This window comes from Mustela nivalis (genome assembly GCF_964662115.1).
Source record: "Mustela nivalis genome assembly, chromosome: 9".
NCBI classification, from domain to species: Eukaryota; Metazoa; Chordata; class Mammalia; order Carnivora; family Mustelidae; genus Mustela; species Mustela nivalis.
This window is the reverse complement of record NC_139028.1, coordinates 68,561,627-68,587,151: the sequence shown is the minus strand read 5'-3', so window position 1 is coordinate 68,587,151 and position 25,525 is coordinate 68,561,627. Positions and strand designations below refer to the sequence as shown.

At 51.0% G+C, this 25,525-nt stretch overlaps 1 protein-coding gene across 3 annotated transcripts; it reads left to right on the top strand.

The window, feature by feature from the left end:
- The first annotated feature begins 1,328 nt into the window (after positions 1–1,328).
- TRIM3 (tripartite motif containing 3) lies at positions 1,329–25,525 on the top strand. Of its 3 annotated transcripts, none has more exons than XM_082682907.1 (12): positions 1,329–1,484; positions 9,611–9,776; positions 15,620–15,851; positions 16,075–16,226; positions 16,419–16,599; positions 16,864–17,596; positions 17,721–17,824; positions 22,807–22,974; positions 23,148–23,316; positions 23,588–23,658; positions 24,679–24,819; positions 24,947–25,525. In XM_082682907.1, the coding sequence occupies exons 2-12, from the start codon at positions 9,646–9,648 to the stop codon at positions 25,097–25,099; spliced, it is 2,235 nt and encodes a 744-aa protein (XP_082539033.1). In that variant the 5' UTR covers positions 1,329–1,484; positions 9,611–9,645; the 3' UTR covers positions 25,100–25,525. The 3 variants fall into 3 exon arrangements, with proteins under 3 accessions (XP_082539033.1, XP_082539032.1, XP_082539031.1); XM_082682906.1 differs by having other exon boundaries at positions 1,351–1,484; positions 15,620–15,846; XM_082682905.1 differs by having other exon boundaries at positions 1,370–1,510.

Sequence of the window (25,525 nt, the reverse complement as noted above, 5' to 3'; positions counted from 1 at the left end):
AAAGGGTGAGGGTGCACGCAGGTGTTGAGCCCATATCAACCCTGTTTGAGGCAAGAATTCTCCCCCAGCACTTCAATTCAGTCAGCGCCCAGGTGTCACCACTTCTGTGCTCCTCAACCAAGGAGAGCTCCAGAATTTTTCAGCATTCTGCACTACCTTTGGAGGGTTGGAGGAAGAGGACAGCCCACTCAGCAGGTTCTTAGAGCACTGAGATCCGTGCAGCCTGATTTTGCTCTGTGCCACTGATTCTACAGCTCCCAGGCAGCCTTTCTCGGTTTGGGTCAGCCTGCAGCCATCTGACCAGAGCTTGATTACCAGGTTGGGTGCTTCACATATAACCCCCCACTTTGTGGGTCACTGGGGACTTCCAACATGAAAGGTACTGAATCTGCGGGTAACTGGAGGCAGGCTCTAAAGCAGAGCTCAAACCCTGGTTACACACCACTTTCTGGCTGAGTTAGCTGATGAAGGTTAATGTCTGAGGAGCCAAGGGCCCTCAGTTTCTTCCCCTGTAAAACACAGCTAATAAAAGAAGATACCTATTAAGATTATAAGTACTGAAGGAGACAATATATGTAAAGTGATTCGTTATGTTTCTGGCACATAATAAGCACTCAGTCCCTGTTAACTGTTATTATAATTTACCACTGGGGCTGCTTTTCCACAATGCTATGATTCGGAATTGCTCTGGTTTTTGGAGTGTGGAAGGGAATCGCTGGATGGTCTGAACCATAATCTGGCGAGGGGGCTCCTGGGGGAGAGTCAGGCATACACAGCCAAATCCAGTCCCCCAACCTTTCACGCCGTCCGCCCCTTCTAGCGCTCTGGGTACTACCCTTCCGCCGCCCAAGGATCCGTGCCGAGGTACAACTATCCCTGTGTGCCCCTGCACAGTAGAGATCACGCTAGCTTATTTCAAAGGTGCGCCCCAAGAAAGACGGGAAGTGCACCTCCTGGAGGGCCCGGACCGGCTTCCAGAGTCCGAAATCTCTGCTGCCCAGTTGCGTTATCGTGACGGAGCCTCAGCCCAGTCCCTGAAACCTACTACGCAGTCCTGCCCCAGAGCCCCTGGCTTTGGGAGCCAGAAGCCGCTGGCAGGGATTAGGATCCGGGATCCGGTTCACGCGGCTTCCCAGCCCGCCGGCGGAGGCAGCTCCCGCTTGATCCTCGAGGGGGTTGGGGGAGCCGGGAGGGTGGGGTGGAGGCGGGCGGGGCCTCCGCCGCGGCGGGCGGGGCGTGGGTGGGTCTTCAGCACCCGAGCCACCCCCTCCCCCGGCTGGTCCGCAGCCCCGCCCCGGCCCCTCCCTCCGGCCTGTGCGGCGGGTCCGGCGGCGGCGCCGGCGCGGGGACAGGCGGAGGCGCGGGACGTGGGGCGGCGCCGCGGGCAGGGCCGGGCGGACGGGCGCTGGCAGTGGGGGCAGCGCCGCGGGCCGCTCCGAGTGGCCGCAGTCTGGGCCTTGGTCCTCCCATCCTGCTCCGCCGCGGTGAGTGCGACGGGCGGCCCCCAGGGGTGCGTTTGTATCCCTGTCTGCCTGGCTCCGGGTCCAAGTCCGAACGGCGGTGTGTCTGTCCGAGTGTCTGTGGGTGGGGGCACAGATGCTTTTCGAAAGCTCTGTCTGTCTCTGTCCACGTGAGGCGTGTCCGTGTCCGTGAGAGCAGTGGGGGGATTCTTCGGGCTGTGGCTGCTCACGTGAGGTCCATGTTTGAGGGGGGAGGCGCGGGTGGATGGGTGATGGTTCCTTGGAGGAGCTCGAGGTTTGGGGGCTTGTGTATGTTGGTGGAGGGTGTCGAACGCTTCGGCCGAGGGTGTTGGTGGTGTGGCGGGTGGGGTTGCTGAATGGGACTCTGCAATCTTGTGGCCCAGCTCGTCTGAGGGGTTCCTTTCTCCCTGGTGCAGATACTTCCACCCCTGGCTCCCCCACCCCCTTCATCCTCCTTAGGCACCCAGAAGCCCACCAGCGCGGGTGGGGGACACTCTTTTCCTCCTCTGGCGCTGCTCTCTGGACAGGAAGCCTCACCCGGGGGCTGCTTGTTGTAGGAAAGGACCCCTTTGATTCCCCTTCAGCCTGGGCCCCGCCTGGAGGACCCCAGGCCCCTCCCTGGTTCTAGCCTCCTCCCTTCTGGACTTGGCTTCAGACCCTGGGCTGCAAACCTGCAGGGACAGATGGTTGCAGGTTGGGGGGGCAGGCTGCACCCCAGGGAGGTCGGTCTGACTGAAGGCAGGTCCTGGGCTTGTTCCTGGTGTGGGGGTCTCTGATGTGGACAGCATAAACCCACAACTAGCTCCAGTAGGAAGATGAGATCTGCGAGGTTGGAGTGGGTGCAGAGGTCTTTTTCACGGGTCTTTCCCTGTTTGTCTGTCCAGCTCACCAGTGCCCATTCATCCCCTAAGTAGGGCTCTGATTTGCTGCAGAATTGGAATCAGAGCTGCAGGCCTGACAGGTGCCCTGCCTCTCTTGGCTTGCATGCCTCCAGTGACAGAGCACTTAACTACCTTATGCTGTAGAAGAGCTTTTTTATGTTAAGTGGATGTCTTTTTCCTTGGAACTTTGTTTACTTGTCTTGTTATTGACTCTGCTTTTGCCTCTCTGTCTGGTGAGAGGGAACTGCAGTGATTTAAACATGGCTCTCCTGTCACCAACATATACCGAGCACCCTCTGTGTGCCAGGTGCTGCCTCAGCCACTTAGGGGACAATGGCATTCTTGCTGAGAGAAGAGCTTAAGCAAAGGCCCACAGTCCATGTTCAGAAAAACAGAGCAAAACCATATGGCTAGAGTAGAGGGTGCCCAAAGAGAGTGTCATGGGTGCCCTAAACTTAGCAAACATTTGTTTTGGAAGGGAGGTGAGGGGCAACTACAACCATCCTCTAACACACCTAGTCTTAATGTGGAAACCAGCAATCAAATCCCCAAGGTGGGATTTAATCATGGCACATAATACAGTCTGTAGGGACCTTTGGCTGGAAAGAGAACCTTGGGAATCACAGATTTGGGGAACAAAAAGACCCCCCCTCCAATCCAAATATATAAGTAAGGGGATGGAGTAGGAACTTGCCCAGAGTCTTACCTTGCAGTAGTGAGATTAGTGACAGAGTCAAGGCTATTTCCTAAATCTCGTGACCTTTTACTTGGTTACATTTTAGAGGCAGAATCAAGAATATAGTCATAGCTAGTATCTGAAAGGTAAAAGAACAAAAAGAATTGAGAAGATTCACAGGGTTCTGGCTCACGTGGCCAGGTAGGTAGTGGTATGTTTTATTGAGAGGAGAAATACCAGCAGAAAGAGTAGGTTAAGGGAAGATGAAATCAGTTTTAGACTAATCTCTGTGCATCATCCATGTAGAGATGTCCAAGATATGGTTGGATAGACGGCCCTGGTGTTCAAAAAAGTTTTCTGCAAAGGAGATAAGGCTTTGCAAGTCAAGTGGATGGTAACTGAAACCGTGGGAGATGATGAGATTTCCCAGGCAGAGTATGAAACTAAGAGAAGAGGCCCTTGACCAAATCCCTGGGGAATTAGACATTGAAGGAATGGGCAGGTGGAGAACCCCTAGCAAGTGAACCATGAACACACCTAGTACAACCTCTGCCCTTTTGAGTCTTGCTCTCTTGCCCCAACTGGTCCATGTTTCTTAATTTTTTCATGCTTCTGTTCCTTTACTCACTGTTTTCCCAATGTACCTGTCAGGCTCCTGCAAGACTCAGCTCATATATCCCTTCCTCTGGAAGCCCCCTTTATTCTCCTCCACCACCTTTAGAGTTAGAGATTTCCTTCTTTTTTCAGCCGCAACAGTTTGAATATGTCAGTATCATGACAACACATTATGGTTGTATATTTCCATGTCTCTTTCCCACACTAGTCTGAGAACTTGTGAGGGGCATGGTGTACATCTGTCTCTGCTTTGTGTCTCCAGTTCCCAGGTGAAGAGCCTGGTCCAGAGTATGCCCAGGGCAGTCTGATTGTTTGCTAGGCTAATCAGCTGATTGGACGGTTCATCCACTTGCTCACTCTGGCAGTGGTGGGGGAGAAAGCACTGTGAATTTCATCACTTTCCTTCCTAGTCAATCTGACTTAAAGTATTCCTTGGCATTCAGGACTTTTCCTCCTCCAGGGATTTTTCTGTTCCAGAGAAACCCCTGAAACTGTAACCTGCAGTCATTGTCATTTTGCTGAGGTCTCAAATGATCAAATACACTTGGGGGTTAGTGTACAGGACTGAGTCATTTTAAGAAGTAAGTGAGCCATACTGACCTCTTGCATCATTTTCTAACAATGCCTTGGTCACCTACCTCTAGCCACAGCTGTGTAAATCATGTGTCCTGGGACTCTCATGAGGTTGTAGGAGGAAGTCTTGGAGGAAACTGGATGCTGTGTGAGAATTTGGAGAAACTGAAAAGCCTTGAAACATACCCTTTGCAGATGTCAAGGATCTAATGGAGTCAGCACTGACTTTCTTCATTTGCTCACAATCAACTTCCTTCTCAGCCCTCTGGATCTGGCTTCCTCTCCTCCAGTCTCTGGAAACCATGCTCCCTAAAGTTAAAGACAGCTTTCTTCTGCTTTAGATCCTAGGGCCTCTCTGCAGCATTTCACAATGAAGGTTGTTCCCTTATTCATGAAACTTTTTCTCCCTTGGTCTTGACAATATTTCTCCTTCCCGGTTTCTCCTGCCTCTCAAGCCACACCTTTTCAATTTATTTGCAAGCAAGCTTTGTTTCCTGGGCCTCTCCCTTAAATTTTGAGGTTCCTCAGGGCACAGTCACAGGCTCTCCCTTCTTTCCTTACGCTGCCTGGGTCATGTCAGCCAATTCCATGGCTCTAGGCACCATCTCTACACCAGTGACTCCCAAATCCCTGTCTCCAGGCTGACCTCTTTCCCAGGCTCTGGCCTACCTTTCCCGTTGGCAGCCGGACCTCTCCATTCACATGCTCCATAGGCAACTCAGATTTATCTCATGAAAACACTGAACTTTTCATCCCTTCATCCAGCTGCTCCTCTTCCAAGCCAGAACACAAGGAGTCATCTCCAATTCTTTCTTCTCTATTCTTCACATTCCACCAACCAGTCATCAAGTTCTGTTGATTCTGCTCTATGAAATCTACTTCTCTCTACCTCCCCTTTGCTACTCCCCTAGTCAAGGCCACCATCACCCCTCCTGTGGAATATCATGCAGTCTCACCTTTCCCCTGGTGACCCTTTTAAACTACTTTTCACACAGCAGTCAAAAAGTGACTCTTGTGGCTCTATCACTTCATACTTTAACCCTCTCTACCCCTGCAACCCTCCCACCCTCCAGCCCCCCACCCCAAAGTTTCCCTTGCTCTTTGAATAAAGGCTTACTCCCCAAACAGGGAAGAGTAAGTCTAAACTCCTTAATAAGGCCAACAAAACATTGTGTGATCTAGCTCCTGCCTATCATTCCATTTCATTTCTTAGCCCTCTTCTGTCAGTGTGTGATTCAGGCTCCTGAAGTAGAAAGTACCATGCTCTGTAACTCTTCCTCATCCTGGAGCTCTCAGCGTAAATGACACTTTCTTCAGGAGAACTCTCTTGACCCCCAACCTTCAGTAACCCCTCTCCCCTGACCCAGCTCTAGGTTAGGTGACCTCTCTGCTTCTGTAGCAACCCATGCTTCCCCCACAGACCCTTCCACATTGCCTTGTAGTAATCTCTTAAGAGTGTACAGCCCATGGAGGCTGCACTGAGACTATTTATCCTTGTATTCCCCGTTCTAGCAGTGGTGTTGAGTGAATGCTGTATGTGGAAATGAGGTGCCTTTAGAACTAAGCCATAAAAAATGGGTGGAATAAGGGATGTAGGGATGACAGTAGGCAGCCTGAGGAATGAGGGTGAACTCTCAGTCCTGAGTTCAAGATCCTCCAAATTTGCTCTGTGAAAATCAGTCCACCTAAACCATCACCTATAGGACCTTGGGGCCAGATCTCCAGGACATGATGGGATGGAAAGGTGGGAGTAGGAGCCCAAGAGAAGAAGGGAATCTTAGTGATTCAGGCTGGGGGATGGCCTCTGCGATTGCATGCCCAGCAAGACTGGGTGGGGAACTGAAGCAGGAAGGGGAAGGGAGGGAGGAGCTGTCCGTCCTTGGATGTAGCCCAGTCCCCGCCCCTGTGTGACAAGCTGGGAGAGCCCCTTGGGTTTGGAGTGAGGCGGAGCCTGGTATCCAGCTGCCCCAGCAGGGCCCAGTAGACCACTCCTACTCTTCCTCCCAAGCCCTCCCCTTCACCAGATAGAGCCTCCGCTTAGCTCCAGCCTCCTGTTCCTTCCACCAACCCTCAGTCTGTCCTCCTCCTGCTGTGTTGTTCTGCTGTTAGGTCTACCTGGAGAACCTCAGAATGCCAGTACTTGCATCAGGAGAGGATGCTCTCAGGGATGCCATTCCTATCCTATTTCTACTCATGCCCACCCTTACACAAACATAAGACATACGCAGTTCAGCTCTTCTTCTGCTCCTCCCCAAACCTGGAGAAGGTTCTGGACTGGCCCCCACACGTTTGTTTGTTCATTCACTCACTCATTGTCTTTACAGAGCCTATGGTGCATCTAGCTGGGCACAGATAGTGGTTACCAGATTCTAGCCATGGCGTGCTTTGAAGGAGTCCAGCTGTCTTTCTGCCTCCCTTCATGGCCACATTTCTCTCATGAGCTGTCTACAGCCAATATTGTTAGTGTCTTCGTCTCCATTCATCACTCAGCCCCTACAGCCCCGCTGCTGCCCCTGCTGGGCCACCACAGCCAGACCTGGTGGGCTTTCCCGTCTTCATTTGCCTCCATCATCCCTTATTTCTTGAATCACTCTCTTCCTTGGATTTATTTGGGTCCATGGACTCCTGGTTTTCTTCCACTCCTTTGGGTTCTCCTTTGCCCTGCACTCTGTGTCCCTAGGTAGACTCATCCATTCTCATTGCTTTAATGCCATTAATGTGCCAATGCTTCCAAATCGGTAGCCAGCCAGATTCTGTTCTACCCAGCTTATATTCTATTTCTTACTTGACATCTCCACCTGGATATCATACAGCGCCTCAAACTTTGCTTGCTGAAAACAGAATGCCCCACATCAGTTCCTCACCTTTCATGGTCTCTGGGCATGGCCCACCACGTGCTCAAGTGGGAACCTGGGAGTCATTCATGATCGGCATTCCCTTTTTCTTTTCACACCCAATCCATCATGATGTCTTTTTGATTCAACCTCATGAATATTTTTCAAATAAGTCTACCCTTTTGCCTATATCTCTGCTAATACCCAGCATCATCTGACAGGAAGAACTGAGGCAGCTTCCTAACTGGTCTCCCTGCCTCCACTCTGGTTCCACCTAATCCCCATAGCTACCAGAGGAGCTTTTTAATTTATTTTTATTTTTTTTTTTGTAAATTACACCATGCCATCCTCCCACCCCCAATTAGTATAAAGTCCCAATATTGAACATCAAGGTTCTTGGTGACTCGTTTCATCCTACCTTCCCAGACTCACCTCTTGCCTTTTATTCACTTTGCACTGACCGCATGGTCCTTTCAAGTTCTCAGTGAGCCTTCTGCCTAAGAACTTCCATTCCCGCTGTTCCTTCAGCCCAGAATGATTTCCCCCACCTCACTCCTTGATGCCCCCACCCTCATCTCTACCATTTTCCTTCCATTCTTCAGAGCTCAACTTAAAAGTTACCTGGTTGGAGAGGTCCTCTCTGATCACCCAAACAAAAAAGTGTTGTTTCTCATAGGAGCCTTTCTTCTTTTTAGCACTCTCCTCCCCCACAATGTCTAAGTACGTATTTGTTTATTTGCTTTTAAAATATACGTCGGGACACCTGGGTGGCATAGTCAGTTAAGTGTCTGACACTTGGTTTTAGCTCAGGTCATGATCTCATGGTCGTGGGATCGGGCCCCACATCTGGCTCCTTACTCAGAATGGAGTCTGCTTGGGTTCTCTCTCTCCCTCTGCCTCTGTCCCTCCTGCTGGTACACATACTCTCTCTCTAAGATAAATAAATCTTTTAAAAAATAAACAATAAAATAAAATATATGTTACCACTCCCCACCACAAGGACAGTAACCATATCTGTTTTGTTTATCACTCTATCCCCATCACCTGCACAAAGGAGACAATTAAATATTTTTTGAATTATGGAATCAATTCAATAAATACGGATCAATCCTTATGTCAGGCTCCATGCTGAGTGTTAGGAATTAAAAAATAAGATATAATGCCTGCCTTTAAGAACTCTGCCTTCAGGGCACCTGGGTGGCTCAGTGGGTTAAGCCTCTGCCTTTGGCTCAGGTCACGATCCCAGGGTCCTGGGATCGAGCCCTGCCTCTGGCTCTCTGCTCGGCGGGGAACCTGCTTCCCCCCTCCCTCTACCTGCCTCTCTGCCTGCTTGTTATCTCTCTCTCTGTTAAAAAAAAAAAAAAAAAAAAAAAAAAAAAAAAAAAAAAACTCTGCCTGCAGTGAAGGAAGAAGAGAAGTAACGAGAAAATTACAGTATAGCATATCCAGGCTAGAATAGAGGAAATACAGAGTATGGAGGGACCTAAAAGTGGAATACCTAACCCAGACTTCAGGAAATCAGAGAGGACCTTCTGGAGGAAGTAACATTTATGTGGGGACCTAAAAGATGAGTGGGAGCCAGCAGGTAAATGGGGACTTGGAAGAAGATCTCAGGCAAAGAGAACAGAATATGTGACTTGCCAGAAGCAAAAGAGAACAAGTTTTCCAGGAACTGAAGAGAAACCAATGTGACTGATCACAGAATAATGAGACATGAGGTAGTAGAGGGAGGTATGGGCCAGACAAAGCTAAGCCTTGTTGGCCAATCTGAGGAGTCTGGACTTTGTCTTCTGGACAGTGGAGAACCACTGAAGGGTTTTAACAGGGGGTAGGCGACAAGGTGGAACCTGTGTTTTAGGAGCATCAGTCCAGCTGCCAGGGGGTTAGATGAGAGACACAAGCAAGGAGACAAGGATACCAATTAGGTGGCTGCCGCTGTATCGCAGGAGAGACTTGGTGGCAACCTGACTGAGGGCAGTAGCTATGTGCTTGGAGAAAAGGGGAGAAGATATTCCAGAGGCAGACTCCGCCAGACCTGATACTGACTAGAATTCTGATTGAATATGATCCCAGACAGGTGTGCTGAGAGCATAAGTAGAAGAGCCACAGGTAGTTAGGGGAGACCCTCCAGGAAGAGGGTCTCCTGGAGGAGGATTTGGGGAGGGCAGAGGAAGTGAAGGATGGGTGTGTCACTGAAAGTGGGCATCTCTGTACTGTGCACTCAACATACACTATTGCAGATTCTCAAAACATCCGTTTGAAACTGAGGCTCAGAGAGGTTATATGGATTGTCTGAGGTCACATACCTTGTTAGAGGCTGAGCTGGGTTTCAAACCCCATCTAAGCCTACATCTGTGGTTTTAACCAGAGCACCATGCTCAGAGGCCCCTCAGTCCACCTACTTCACCCTGTTGCTTTCTGGTCACTGCCCATCCTACCTCTGGCAGGGAAGAAATGGAGTTGGTTCTCTGCAGGGGATTTGAGTGGTGGGGCTCAGGTGGGGAGAGGAAGTGTGGGCCTCCCTGGAGCTGACCATCTCTCTGTACACAGGCTGGTGTGAGTGGTGGGAACCATCTGTGGGCACCATGGCGAAGAGGGAGGACAGCCCTGGCCCAGAGGTCCAGCCGATGGATAAGCAGTTCCTGGTGTGCAGCATCTGCCTGGATCGCTACCGATGCCCCAAGGTTCTGCCTTGCCTGCATACCTTTTGTGAGAGGTGAGGGGGTGTGTGTATGTGTGTATGTGTGAGGGGGAGGTATGAAGTCCTTGCAGGCCCGCCTGAGATGGGGGTGGCACATGTGAAAGTGCAGGAGGGAGGGAAATGTAGGCACACATAGGGCAGCAGATGTACCCCAACCTGCTGGAGATGAACTTTTGGTGCAAGGATGTATGAGAGGACCAGAAGCTGCTAACACTGGACCACAGTCCCTGCCCCTTCCCAAACCTCAAGCAGCTTTCAACACTGCCAGAGACATCAGACAGAGACGTCATCCATGAGTGGCAGCACCTGAAGAGTTTGTCAGCAGTGGGAGGATGATTGACAGTTTGTCCTTCCCTGCTTGTCTTCATGGTTGTCCTGAGGCACTGAGTGAAAGGCAGCTACTTCCCACCTTTAGGCTTTTAGCCAGTATTTATTTATTGAGCATCTACTATGTGCCAGACTATCCCAGGCATGGGGTATGATAAGCAGACAGATGTCATACTTGCTCTTAAAGAGCTTTCAGTGTAGTTAAAGGGGAAAGATAGTAATCAAATGATCATATAGCCAGACTATAGATAAATATCACCCCCTTTATAAGGCTGCAAATAAAGTGCTAAGCTATGAGAGTTTAGCTAAGGTCTGTCACAGTTCGGAGAAGGAGGGAAGGTTTTCCTGAGGGGCGACCTGGAGTATGCACTAAATGAAGTTGGTGACTTAACTAGTGAAGGGAGTGGTAGGAGCCTTCTATGCAGAAGGAAGAACATGGGACAGGCATGTGGCCTGAGGGAATGTGTCAGGTAAGGGGGCCTGGAGGAAACCTGGTGAGATGGGAGCAGAGCAGTGTGACTGACATGGTTGGGGTGAAGTTGGAGCGGCATGTGAGGCCCACACCACAGGGGGCTTTTAGACCTGTCAGAGAATTTTACCTTTACTCTGACGGCCCCAGGAAGCCTCTGGTCCTGGGGTCTTCGCACCATTGCCTCCACCCAAGCCTTCCTGCTGCCTTCTGCCTTCATGGAAAGCTGCCTCTGCCAAGGGGACACACTTCCTTTCCAGCCCCACTGCTCTTTAAAATGTCAGCTCTGCTGCTCTCCCCCCTGTCATCAACTGTAAGCAGTTCCAGCCTTCTGGCTTCTTCCAGGATCTTCCATCAACCTGGGTGATTTCACTATTCATTTAGGCCTCTTGGTTCTCAACTGTTTTTCCAGAAGCATCCTCCATACCACTTCCGGATGCTGGATCTTGCCATCATCCAGAACAATATCGCTTCTGTGGTCATAAACTCTGGTATCCCACTCCTGGATCCCATTACCCCAGCACCACTATACCAGCTTTGACTAGGTTTAGACGTCCCGCCACCTCAACTGCTCCTTCTCCCAGCTGCCAGCTCCATCCTTTCCTAACCGTGCCAGGCCCTATGGCTGACCATCTCTGTGACCTGTGTGACCATGCCACAGTTCCCTCGGGTCTTTGCTCTTTTCTGAACCCCTGCAGCAGATGCTCAACCCAGGATCACAACTGTAATTGAACATCTCTGCACCTCCTCCTCCTCAGGCCCAGATCACTGAGCAGTCCTGGAAAAAATCTGTGCCGGAGAAATGATGATACCAGTAGCAACAGTGTATTGATTGCTTACTATTTGCCGGGGTCTGGCTAAGTGATAGACATGTGCTGAATCCCTTAATCCTCACAATAGATACTTTATTATCCCCATTTTAGAGGGAAGTAAACTAGGCTTCAGAGTCAGTGAGTAAGAATTGTTTCTGAGGCTCCACAGTAAGTAGACAGCTGAGGTCTGAATCCAGTTTTGACTGCAGGGCCTTCCCTGTTAACTACTACTCATTTATCTCTTGGTCCCTGCTCTCTAAGAGCTTATGCCTTAGTGGGGGGTGACTGACAGTAAGCAAGCAAATAACTGCAGTGGAGAGTTGCAGCCTGTGCTAAGCGCTTTGTAGGAAGTAAGCAAGCATTGAGTGGGGGTGGTTGGGCCAGGGGCTATTCTGCATAGAGTCATCAGGGAAGGCTTCCCTGAGGAGGTGACATTTGACCTGAGGCCTGAGGATGAGGAGGCAGACTTGCAGATTGTTCCAGGCAATGGGAAAAACACATGCCAAGGCCTTCAGGAAAGGGTAATCTGGGCACATTCAGAGATCAAAAGAAATGAATGTGGCTGACTGAGGAGAATGAAGTAAAGTCTAAAAGCGCCAGGACAGTTCATTGAGGAACTTGGTGGTTTTAGAAAACTGTTTAGATTTTATTATAAACGCAATGGAAAACAATTGGAGGAGGGCTTTTGTTTTTGTTTTGGTCAAGGGATTAACGTGACATGAATTAGATTTTAAAGCTCCCTCTGGCTGCTGTGTTGGAGAATGGATTACAGAGGAGCAAGAATGGAAAGAGGAAACCAGTTAGGAAGGTAGTGGAAGCCAGGTGTGCTGAACATGTAGGAATGAGGTCTTGATGAGTTCGCAGGTATTTTGCTGGGGAAACCCTAGATTCAGTGAGCTGGGCAGAACTGCAGGGGGACAGATTTTAATGGTTGAAATTCAGATTTCGGGGTTGATGCAGTGACTGGCAATGAGAAATGGGAGGTCTGGAGAGCATGAGAAGGGACAGCTGAGGTGAAGTGGAGGAAGAGATCACTGGGTTTGAGGAGGTCAAGGAATTGAGATCCTGATGCTGGATGGATCACCTCGTAGATGTCAGAGCCCCTGAGAGTGATGGCAAGAGTGTATGTATATGGTGAGGGAGGGACAGTGTTGGGGGTCAGCAGTAACAGAAGAGAGTGAGTCAGAAGAAAGTCTTCAGCCACTTCAGCAGCCATGATAGCAACTGAAGATAGTAACAGGAGAGTGGTATAGACAGAAGGCATGAGCTTCCAAAGAGCTCAAGAAGAACAGAAATGTTCCAGCTGCAGGGTGGGTGGGGAAGACTCAACCCCACCTTCTGGACCTAAGGAATGTGGAGTATGAGACGAAACCACTTTCTACTTGAGACAACTGCTGGAAAAACTAGGTCACAAATAAGTTAATATTTGTGAAGCACTTAGAATTGTGCCTGGCACATAGTGTTTGTTAAATAAATAAAAATTAATTAATGCAGATCCAGAGGTGTAGAGAACATTAAGAGACTGGGGATATAGGAAAGTGTGCACCATGCAGATCTTCCCTCCATAGATTCGTGGTCTCCAAACACAGCCAGGGGCTGTGTGTTTCTAGAAAGCTTCCTCTCCTCCTCCCTTCAGTGACTAATCCCAGCCCTCACCAGTCTCCTGAACCCCTCCTTCACTCTTAGCAGCTGATCTTGCCTGAAGCAACCGAGGGATCTTCTGTAACTTCACCCCTGTGTTCTCCCTTTCCCCTTCCCCCACTCAGAGAATGGGGTCCACTTCTCCTCCTCAGGCCATTCGGAGCCATTACCCCCTCCCAGAGCCCTGCCCATGCTTCTTCTTGGTTCTATGTCTCCTTCTCTCCTGGCTGTGCAACTGATAAACATGCCCAAGGCTCCTTGTTCCTTGATAGCTGCCATGCAGTCCCTCAAGCCCCTTTTGTCTCAAACTCCCATCCTCTCATTCAGTTTTCAACCAGCAGCAGTCAAGCTTTCCTTTTCCTGGTACTCCCTATCCCCTGCCCCCAGTTTTCCTTACCAACAAAAGTACTCTCACATTGGCCAAATTCAGGGAGCCTCTTTCCAGTCCTTACCTTCCCTGACTCCTCAGCCACTTTGACACTGATCACTGATCCTTCCCTCCTTCTAGAAACGCACTACCCACTTTACTGTCTTGTCAGTGTCTCTCCTCCTACCTCTCTGCTGGTTCCTCTTTGCTCTCATTCCATATTTGCTCTATCCTGCTTTTCTCACTGAACACGCCTTTTGGGCTGATCTCATCCTCTCCTGTGGCTACAGAAGCTACCTCGATGTCAATGCCATCCCCATCTCTCCTTGCCTTTTCCCCAGCTGTCTCCTGGGCCCCTACTACTTGGATGTACCACTGTTCCAATAAACTTAGCCAGGTCAAAGCTGAATGCCTTTATAAGCCACTCCTCTTTCTGTGTTTTTCATCTTAGTGACTGTCAGCACCATCCACTCAGTCATCTAAGCTAGGAATCTGGGAGTCAACCAAGACTCATCTTTCACTCCCTATATCTTCTCAGACCTAACACCTCCTACTGCTGTACTTCTTAAATACTTCTCAAATTTGTTCCAGCTCATAGTCTACATTGCTACTGCCTAATTCCGGGTTTTTCTCATCTACTGCAAGATCTCTTACAAGACTATTGCAAGAGTATCTTGGCTAAGCACATGTTTTGCCTTGGATTTGAATCCAGACTCCAGTGCTCACTGGCTTTGTTACCTTGGACAGCTTTCCCTTTTTGAGTCCATTAACATAAACATAAAGCATAAAGCACAGGACCTGTCACATAGTACTTAATAAACAGTAACTGGATGACAGTGACGATGATGATGATGCTGTGTGCTGTCTCATCACATTCACATTCATCCTTCTCGGAGGCAATGAAGATAATAGAACATAAACCTGGCTGTACCATGCTCCTGGTGTTCCCTATTGCTATTGGGATATTTTCTCTTTTTTTCTTTTTTTTTTAATATTTTACTTATTAGAGCGAGAGATAGAGAGTATGCATGAGCAGGGGAAGGGGCAGAGGCAGAGGGAAGGGGAAAAGCAGACTCCCCTCTGAGCAGGCAGCCCAAAGCAGGGATCAATCCCAGAATAACTGGATGCTGGGATCATGACCTGAGCTGAAGGCAGATGCTTAACCAACTGAACCACCCAGGAGTCCCTGGGATAATTTCTAACCTCCTAATGTGGCCCATGTGACCTTCTATGCTTCTCTCTCCGGACTTCTTTTACCGTTTCTTGCCTCAAACTCGATCTCCAGCCACCTCACACTGCTTCCTTACTTACATGATGCAGTTTCTGGCCACCTTCTGGGTCTGGAACACCCTTCCTCTTCTCCCTGTACTTTTCTTTCGTTAGGCTAACATTGACTTATCCAGGACGATTTAGCTTAAATCCTCTGATGCTTTTTCTGGCTTTTCTGTCCACAGCAACCCCTCCCAGGGCCAGATTCCCCTTCTACACATTTCCTTATTATTGCATGTACAGTATTCTTTATGTTAATAATAAATAATACTAATACCCTACAATATATAGTGCTGTGAGTTGGCATGTGAGCAATTCACATTTACTCCTCCCTCCAATACCCTGTGAAGTCTGTGCTGCCTCCATTTTACAAAGGAAGGATCCTTGGCTCATAAAAGGTATGTCATTTAGCAGGGGTCTCATAGATGACCGACCTAGGAGTTGAACCCAGCAGCTGAATTCCAGGCTGCGAGTTGGCTGTGAGTTTCCATGCCCTTACCATTATACTATTTACTTCTATAAACTCTTACTGTGACTTTTTTTCCTCTATCAACTTGGAAATATTTTAGAGATGGGTACTGTGGTTTATTTACTTATCGCCAGAGCTTGGCCCAGATTTGGCAAGAGTAGGCAGTCAGTAAATGTTTAATGAGTTAATGGGAGGAGGGGCTAGTTGCACATTTTCTATGAGAATGGTTTGTAAACACCTGTGAAAGGTGAGCCTGTATTTGTGCAGTGTGAGGAATGCAGATCTGTCTGCTCTTCTGAGAGAGATCAGGGTTGTGTTTTACTCAGTAGTGAAAGGTGAGGCCTTTCACACCTGTTGGCAGAATAAGACATGTGTGCTAATCAGATAGATTACAGAATGAAGTATATATCTGTGAGGAGAATTGGCATTCCTGGAAGGCACGAGGAGGGGTGCACTGATTTTGCCCACTCCTCCTTTCTTTGACTCCCCCTCCTCCCTGGCCAGATGCCTCCAGAACTACATACCTGCCCAGAGCCTGACGCTGTCATGTCCGGTGTGTCGGCAGACATCCATCCTCCCCGAGCAGGGTGTCTCAGCACTGCAGAACAACTTCTTCATCAGCAGCCTCATGGAGGCGATGCAGCAGGCACCTGATGGGGCCCACGACCCGGAGGACCCCCACCCCCTCAGCGCAGTGGCTGGCCGCCCCCTCTCCTGCCCCAACCATGAAGGCAAGGTGGGCCCAAGCAGGCCCAGTGAGGCCAGGACTTGGGGTGGAGGGTGAGGAGCGGTTGTGGGAGGGGCCAAGTGGCTGTGGGTGAGAGGGTGTCTCTCTGGATAAGTGATCCAGGTAGGGAACGCACCTGGAAGGTGAAGGGCAAGAAGGGCAGAGCAGGAGGGGAGGAGGCAAAGCAGTTTGGTGTCTAGCCATTGCTTGACTGGAGCGCTTTTGCCGCCAGACGATGGAGTTTTACTGTGAGGCCTGCGAAACTGCCATGTGTGGCGAGTGCCGCGCCGGGGAGCACCGGGAGCATGGCACCGTGCTGCTGCGAGATGTGGTGGAGCAGCACAAGGCGGCCCTGCAGCGCCAGCTCGAGGCGGTGCGCGGCCGGTAGGAGCGGGGGAGGGGGGGAAATCTGGGCTGCGGGACGCTGGGGATGCTAGAAATAAAACTGTTCTGGAGGGCAGGGAGGTGTTGGGGAGGGGATCTCCTGGACAACACAGTAGATTCTGCCCTGAGAAGGAATGGTTTGGTGAAGCCATCCTCAGGCAACCCTGGTTAAGAGATGTTTCCCCTCCCTAGACTGCCACAGCTGTCCGCAGCTATCGCCTTAGTGGGGGGCATCAGCCAGCAGCTGCAGGAACGCAAAGCAGAGGCCCTAGCCCAGATCAGCGCAGCCTTCGAGGACTTGGAGCAAGCACTACAGCAGCGCAAGCAGGCTCTGGTTAGCGACCTGGAGGCCATCTGTGGGGCCAAGCAGAAGGTGCGTCTGTTCACCCTTCCCTACCACCATCCGTTGTGAGATGGCCTTACTGCCACCATGCTTTCCATACCTGGGCACCCCTTCCCCCATACTATACTTTCTGCCCCCTGACCTGGCTCCATAGGTACCGCGGTATCTGTGTTCCTTGTCCATACTCACCCTCTTGCATTTCTTTCATGCTATAGTACTGTAAGGTCATGAGGAATCACAGAGACCCTTTCGGTGCCAGTGTGCGCACCCAACCCTCCCCCAACCCCTCCTCAGGTGTTGCAGACCCAGTTAGACACACTGCGCCAGGGTCAAGAACACATCGGCAGCAGCTGCAGCTTTGCTGAGCAGGCACTGCGCCTGGGCTCGGCTCCGGAGGTGTTGCTAGTGCGCAAGCACATGCGAGAGCGTCTGGCGGCGTTGGCGGCCCAGGCCTTCCCGGAGCGGCCACACGAGAACGCACAGCTGGAACTAGTCCTCGAGGTCGACGGGCTGCGGCGGTCGGTGCTCAATCTTGGCGCGCTGCTCACCACGAGCGCTACTGCACACGAGACGGTGGCAACGGGCGAGGGCCTGCGCCAGGCGCTGGTGGGCCAGCCCGCCTCGCTCACCGTCACTACCAAAGACAAGGATGGGAGGCTGGTGCGCACAGGCAGCGCCGAGCTGCGCGCAGAGATCACCGGCCCCGACGGCACGCGCCTTCCTGTGCCGGTGGTGGACCACAAGAACGGCACATACGAGCTAGTGTACACCGCGCGCGCCGAAGGCGAGCTGCTCCTCTCAGTGCTGCTCTACGGACAACCGGTGCGCGGCAGCCCCTTCCGCGTGCGTGCCCTGCGTCCTGGGGACTTGCCACCTTCCCCAGACGACGTCAAGCGCCGCGTCAAGTCCCCCGGCGGCCCAGGCAGCCACGTGCGCCAGAAGGCCGTGCGTCGGCCCAGCTCCATGTACAGCACGGGCGGCAAACGGAAGGACAACCCCATTGAGGACGAGCTTGTCTTCCGTGTTGGTACAGAAGGCTGAGGGCGGAGCCAGATGGGTTGGGCTCAGGATATTGGGCAGGGCGGATTGGGAAGGTGACTCTAAATGACCTCAGCGAACTGTTTTGTTTTCCCTCCCTGCCTTCCCCACAGGCAGCCGAGGAAGAGAGAAGGGCGAATTCACCAATTTACAGGGAGTGTCGGCAGCTAGCAGCGGCCGGATAGTGGTAGCAGACAGTAACAACCAATGTATCCAGGTAAGCGCCTTTCCTCTTCTCCCGTGATGCTAGTAAAGGTCCTCAAACTACAGCCTCCTGAAAAAACAGTGTACTGGTCACCTCTTGAAAGATGAACCAGCCCTTGAAGATAGTACCAGTACTTTAAGAGCAGTGAATCATAGCACGATCCCTCACCAGCCCCCACCCCCCACCCTCCACTTGCTATCCACTCCCACTGGTCGCAACACTATCGTGCCGCCCCTTCAGTGGTTAGGCACGGGTTTTACTATGCTTGCAGCCTCTACCTCCCAGGCTGGGCCTCAGGCTACACAAGCTCATGGACCCCAAAGATCTGGTTCATTCTTCATACACTTCTCTCTGTTTGATCCTTCACATGAGGGGCTTCCTTTCTGCCCTGTCCCCATGTGGTCTGGATGCAGGCTCCCTGCTTTCCTTTCATTGTACCAGCCTGGCTCCAGTGTATCTTGTCTCTGCTGGTCTCTGCAAACATATGGTTGGCTAGACAGTCAGATGGGGGTAACTTGTGAAAAGAGGTGTTTTCTAGACGCTAAACTATAGTGCAGCCTCACAGGTAGTCCTGTCCCTGGTGCTCCCAGTCCCTCACATACCCGATGAAAGCATCTGCTGCACAACACAAGTGGACATGGCCTCACTGCACTTTGAGCTCCTTAAAGCCAGGAAGCATGCTTTTCTCTCTCTTTTCCTTGTATTGAGCCCAGAGGCTAGTGACAGACACTGGCTTCGGAGACAGTACAGCAGCAGTTCAAAGCTCAGGCTCTGAAACTGGACACCTGGGCTTGAATCCCAACTCTGCCACTTACTGACAAGTCACGTGATCTCTCTGAGCTTCAGTTAACTCGTGTAAAATTAGGAAAAGAATACCTCATGGAGTTGCTGGGAGCATTAAAATGACTTAATGCACAGTGTCTGACACCTGGTGAACCTTCTAATATTAGGTATTGTTAAAAATATCATTGTCCAGGTGGAGACTGTAAACAAAAGCCAGAAGGTAGAAGAGTGCTGGAGGGGGTTGTTAAGGGAGCTGGAAGTATCCCAGACAGCTGGACATAGATTACTATTAGGAGCTGAGTAGCTGAGGTCACATTGTAAACAGTTTCGGAGAGGATGCTGTGGAATTTTGATTTTATCCTGTTCTGGATTGTTTCTAACTCTCGTGCACTTCAGTTCTTGAAAACATTTTATCGGGAGGCAAAAAATCTTTTGAAGATCCTTGCTTTACAACACCTATAAATTTAAAATTCTTCCTGACCCTATCTGAGTACCCCTGCCACAGGTCTGTCACCTCAATGTCAGCTGCTCCCACCCCCTGCTTTCCATGTTAGCAGGCTGAAGGTGCCAGGAACTCTTCCATGGCCATATTCCTGGTCCTGTCCAGCCTGCTTTTACTCCTCCCCTATTCCTAAGGGCAGAGGAATGGAGAGGTGCAGGGCAGCACATGGAAACATTTCAGTCCAGCTTAGACAGTGAGGGAGGGATCGGGTGGGAGGGGGTGGTGCCGAGGCCCTACTCAGTCCCACCCTCCACCTTCCAACTCCTTTTCTCCTCCTTATGCCAGGGATGGCTTTTGGTCCAAAAGGCTGAGATTTGGGAAATTGTCCCTGGTGTGCACACACGGGTGCTCACATGCACGCAAAGATGTATGCTGCTTTGTCTCCCTGAAGAGGGACTGGGGAATTGAGAGGGAGGGCCTTGGGGGGCCCCCTCTCCTCTCCAGATACCTGCTGCTCCTACAGCAGCCTTCCTTCTCGCTCCTACCCCACCTGCCTCCTAATTTCATAATTGCTAGGAGGTGGGCTCTTGGATTCCAGAGCTGAGTTTCTGCTTCCTTTATTTTGGGGTCTTTCAGGCTCCCAGATAGATGTTGCCTCCCCTCCCCATTCATGAGGTTTGATAGCCTTGTGAACTTTTCCTCCTTTGGACTGTCTATGGTGACAGCTGAAGTAGATCCCTTTGTTTTGCCGAATCAGCATCAGCTGACAGGAGAGAAAAAACATTTTGTGATTTTTGAATGAAAAATTTGATTTGTATATATTACATCCTTGTGTAATAGTCTTAGTCTTTTAAAAAATAGTCTTTATAAAAAATTTTTATCAGCTCTTCTGTGGAAACTTCCTCATTTTCTTCAGGCAGAATATTAATCACATTCTTCTCTGAGTTTCCTCAGCCTTTTCTGTAGCAGTTTTCATTCTTTATCAGAGTCACTGGTTAGTTGTCTTATTTTTTTAGTCTCTCTGCTCCCCCCCACCCCACTAGACTCAGATCCTGAAGTTACTAAGGGCAACCATGGTATAGCTCAGGGACCAAACTAAGGCACCAGCGGATTAGGAATGTTAAGAAAGCAAATATGGCAGGTTTTGGTGAGCTTTCAGATGTCAAGGGAGAAGAGGGGATCAAGAATGGCAGGACCTGGGGCAATGGGTCGCGGGTGCTGCCATTCAGGAGGAGGCTGAACTATCAGTTGGTGAGTTCCCATCTGCACATGGGGAGCGTGAGATGGCTGTGCAGCAGCTGAGAGGAGAGGCCCAGCTCTGTGTGAGCTCGAGCTGAGGAATTCATGCGTTTATTGACTGCCTTCCATGTGCCCGTTGCTGTGCCAGGAGTGCAAATGCAGCGGCAAAGGCAGCCAGTCCCTGTCTCACCTGAGGCTTACCTCCTTAGGAGATAAGGGTACTCAGCAGTTAGTTGCAGGAGTGACCGTCGTTCACAGGAAAACTATGAAGTGTAGGTTGTGGAGGCCTGCCTTTACCTGTGTGTATTGGTCCAGGGCCTGGAGTTGGTCCTGAAACACTTCTCTGAGGAAGTGACCTGGAAATTTCTGAGAATCACAAGATGAATAGGAGTTGACCATGTGTCAGAGGTGGGATAAGAGCGGAAGGGAGGAGCTAGACACCCCACCGCCCGCCACCACGAAGCCTCAGTGTTGAGCTGGAACCTGAGCTGCTCAAACTGGTGGGAAAGGTGGGTGGGGGCCGGTCACCCAGCCTCACTGCTAATCTGTCAGGTCCTTTTAGTCCCTCTGATATCAGCTCTTCTGCTCAGGGTGCCTGCCTCTCATGATGGCTAGTGCTGGCCTGCCACAGGGGACCAGGGCAGACTCCAACCATTGGGCTGACCGGCCAGCTGAGGGCATGCTGGAAGTCCACATCAGGAGGAGTTGAAGTTGCCTGGTGTGACCAGTTCAAACATCCCTTCAGGTCTAAGAGGTGGGGATGGGGCAGGGGGCCTAGTCCAGTAAGGAAGGAACAGGTCTAGATGGAAGAGCAGGGCAAGACCCAGAACTTGAGTTCCCCAAGGCTGCTCCTGGCTCTGACTCATCTTGTGTCCCTAGAGCATGTAACAGAGCAAAGCATGTGAGGCTTGTATAGTGAGTGGTTTTGGCTGTGAAGGAGAAACAAGAAGGTTTGGCTGTGGAGGGAAGGAGCTTTAAAGGGACTTTAAAGGAGGTACTCTTAGGATGGGGAGACCTGAGCATGTTGGGCATCTAAGGGAGGAGGTAAAAGTGGGGGAAAGGTTGGAAGGTTCACTCTGTCTAGGAGAAGGTTACATTGCCAGCCTCTTAGCCTGGATATACTCATCCTCGTTCTCCACCCCACCCTTTCTTGTCCACTACCAAGTCTTATTGTCTTCCTCCCATGTCTCTTGAGTCCATCTTTGCTCCAGCAAGTGCCCTGCAACAAGCTATCATCCCTTTTCACCTGGACCAGTGCAACACCTCTGACTGCCCAGCTAGTGCCCAGTTTGGACTCCTCCCTGCAGCCAGAGTACTGTTTCTTAAAAGCTCCCATGTGTTTTTTCCAACACCAGCAAGCAGCTCTCAGTGGACACTGACCAGGTGTCCTACAAATTTAACTGATTTTGACTCTGTCTACCTAGAGATAGTATCACTTCCCATAAGACAGTCTCCATGTCAGATGCCAGTCTCAAGTCCAAGTTGTTACTTATGCTTCTGACTGACCAGATATAAATTGGAGGGTCATACGACCCCCTCTTTAGGTTTAATTAATTTGCTATAGTGCCTCATAGAATTCAAAGGAACATTTAATTATGTCTATCAGCTTACTGTAAAGGATAAAGATGAACAGCCAGATGGAGAAGTACATATGGGGAGGTCTAGAAGAGTCTCTAGTGTGGAAACTCTGGTCCCTGTAGAACTGGGGCGTGCCACCCTCCCAGCACCAACCTGGGAGCACATCAAACCTCTGCCTTCCCCTCTTCTTCCCAGAGGTTGGTAGATAGGGCTGAAAGTTCCAACCCTTTAATGATTTGGTCTTTCTGGTGACCAGCCCCATCCTGAAGCTGTGTAGGGGCCCCATCCTAAGTCACCCCATTAGCATAAGCTCAAAAGGGGCTCCTTGTGAATGACAAAAGACACTCTTATTAATCAGAAAATTCCAAGGGTTTGAGGAGCTCTGCACCAGGCACTGGGGACAAAGCCCAAGTATATTTCTTGTTATACCACAAAAGTGAATCTCATCTTATCACTCCCCTGCCCAGAAATGTTCAGTAAATCCTCACTACGCCCAGGATAAAACCCTACTTCTGCTATTCATGGGAGTGCTCCCTGCAGTCCAGCCACCCTGGGCAACCAGTGCCTATCCTGGACACTGTGCCTTTTACATACTGTTCACTCTACTTAAAATGCCTTTCCTCTTCCTGTCCTGGCCAGCATGGTTTGTCTCTTGGCATCCTTATTAGGTCATGAAACCAGATAGTCCTTTCTCAGGGCCTTTCCTGGCCATCCACCCTCCCCCGTCACATCATGTTCCTAGAGTCTCTCTCATCATGCCTGTGCTGCATGTCACCTCAGGTCTGCAGCTATGTCTTATTCTTCTCTATACCCCTCAGCATGGTGTCAGTAAGTGCTTGTTGAATGGCTGAATGATTGGGGGGGGTCTCCTCCCTCAGGATCTTGCTCCCTTCCCTCTGTGCCCACAGTCTCTCCCCTCCTCCCCGCTCCTTCCCTTGCTCCTCTGCTCCAGGTTTTCTCCAATGAAGGCCAGTTCAAATTCCGCTTTGGGGTCCGAGGGCGCTCACCTGGGCAGCTGCAGCGCCCCACAGGTGTGGCAGTGGACACCAATGGAGACATTATTGTGGCAGACTATGACAACCGCTGGGTCAGCATCTTCTCCCCTGAGGGCAAATTCAAGGTAAGAGGCCTACGGTCTTGGTGTTCTGCACTAGTGGTGGCCAGCTGAGGTGAGCATGGTGGTTAGGGCCTGGGATGGTCCATCCCCAGCCCAAGCTTCTCCTTTATTGTCAGGCTGGGACTACTCTTCCCACAAGGCAGGATAAAGCACCTAATGGTATTCCCTTCCTCCAGACCAAGATTGGAGCTGGCCGCCTCATGGGCCCCAAAGGCGTGGCTGTAGACCGGAACGGACATATCATTGTGGTCGACAACAAGTCTTGCTGCGTCTTTACCTTCCAACCCAATGGGAAGCTGGTTGGCCGTTTTGGGGGCCGCGGGGCCACCGACCGTCACTTTGCAGGTATTAGGGAACAATTCATAGATCTATTCTGATATGCCAGCCCCAGAGAGCTATCCTGGTTACCCCAGATTTAACCACCCCTCCTCCTATACTTTGGCCTTAGAGGACCCCCGTCCCTTTACTGTACCCTAGTACCATCATCCCAGAGGCACCTGTCAGCCTCTGAGGCCCCAACCCTCTTCTAATAGCCTAACTTTGTCATCCTGGATACTCTTCTCCAACCCACTCCGTATCCCAGCTCACTGCCTTAGAAACCACTTTGTATTTTCAGGGCCCCATTTTGTGGCTGTGAACAACAAGAATGAAATTGTAGTGACGGATTTCCATAACCATTCGGTGAAGGTCAGTGTCCTCCTGCCTTCTATGACCACTGTCCCAACATCTTTCCTCTTTGACAAGACCCCTCTCTGCCTCACCTCCCTGCTACCACCTTAAGATCATTCATTTGAACAATAAACATTTATGGCATGGCTGCTTTGTCCCAGGCACTATGCTGGAAGCAGGGGATACAGTGATGAACAAGGCAGATACGCTGTCTATCTTCTTAGTAATGGTCTAGCAGGGAAGAAGTGAAGTAGCATATCACAGTGTGTTATTTTGTTACAGTTGTGTGGTAGGGAAGTGCAGGGAACTGTGTGAGGGCATAGCAGAAGCATTTGATTCAGGTGTGATGGAGAACCCCCTAAAGCAGCAGGGGAATTCACCAGAAGGGAGAGGAGGAGGAGAGGACTTCAGGCAAAGGAGACAGGAGGAGCCAAGAACTGGCGGGAGGAACACTTCCGTGTGTTTGAGAAACCACAGGTAGTTCAGACTGAGTTTAAAGAGGGGAGTGGTTCAAGTGCCAATGAGTCTCATGTGCCTGTGAAGGGGCTTGTTCTCTTCCCAAGAACTGTGGGGAGTCACTGAAGTCCTGCAGGCTGCAGGGCCCCGCAGACCTGTATCTTAGAAAGATTACTCTGGCTGTGGTGAGACTAGTGTCAGGGAGATTGGTCTTCTGTAGTAATCGAGATGGGAAATGTTGAGGACCACTGCAGTGGCAATATATACAGTGGGGTGCAGATTTGAGATCGAATCAGCAGGTTGTGTGAATTCCCTGGTTATCAAGCAGGGGAGAAGGTGGAGTTGAGAATGACTGAGAAAGAGAGCACGGGGGAAGTTGAGCTGTTGGATTTGATCTGTCCGAGGGACACTACCTGGAGATAGTCAGTAGGCAGTGGTAAGCATGGCTGTGAAGCCTGGGAAGAACTGGGCTGGAGCTACAGATCTGGGGGTCCTCAGCCCTGGGGCTTGACCCTGCCCCCTCTAAGGCCCTGCCCTCTGCCTGAGGCCACTTCCCCAGCCCCCAGCCCTTTCCCCTGCCAGGTGTACAGTGCCGACGGTGAGTTCCTCTTCAAGTTTGGCTCCCATGGCGAGGGCAATGGGCAGTTCAACGCCCCCACGGGAGTAGCAGTGGACTCCAACGGGAACATCATCGTGGCTGACTGGGGCAACAGTCGCATCCAGGTGAGGCTTCGGGATGGCTGGGTGGTGAGGCTACCTGCTGTGCTCTGTGCACCCCTCCCCCTCTCCCTGGAAATGCCTCCCACCTGCCTGATCTCACCTCTCTTTCCATTGTCCACTCACTCTCCAGGTATTCGACAGCTCTGGTTCCTTCCTGTCCTACATCAACACGTCTGCAGAGCCACTGTATGGCCCCCAGGGCCTGGCACTGACCTCAGATGGACACGTGGTGGTGGCCGATGCTGGCAACCACTGCTTTAAAGCTTATCGCTACCTCCAGTAGCTGAACAGGGGCTCTGCCTGGCTCATGGAGGGACAGACATGGGGGGATTGGACAAGAGGGTCTGGCCAGGAGGTGGGCTGGACCTGGCAGCACTGAATGTGGGCTGTGGGCGTGGGTGCGCCCGGTGCCCTCCCTCTCCCTCTCTCCCAACCCCACGGTTGCACTTTATTTATTCGGTTCTTGCTTTGGTGACTGGGTGGGCCTGGACTGTGGTCCCAAGGATGTGTGCAGAGCTTCACCTACCCTCCACCCTTTACATACTTGCCCTGTCCCATCAGTCTGCTCCCCACCCACCCCCAGCCTGGGTCCAGAACAGCCTCTTACTCCAGGGCAGAAGTCCCTCTGGTTGTCTCCCTACCACCCCATACACACTGACAGAGACAGCAATACCCCACCCCCCATATTAAGTAAATGTGTTCACCAAGA

Excerpts from the sequence above, each read along its gene's own strand:
- TRIM3 (XM_082682907.1), top strand. The coding sequence starts at position 9,646 with ATGGCGAAGAGGGAGGACAGCCCTGGCCCAGAGGTCCAGCCGATGGAT. Across the intron at positions 16,600-16,863 it reads TCTGTGGGGCCAAGCAGAAG|GTGTTGCAGACCCAGTTAGA; the intron begins GTGCGTCTGTTC and ends ACCCCTCCTCAG. Across the intron at positions 23,317-23,587 it reads CACCGACCGTCACTTTGCAG|GGCCCCATTTTGTGGCTGTG; the intron begins GTATTAGGGAAC and ends TTGTATTTTCAG.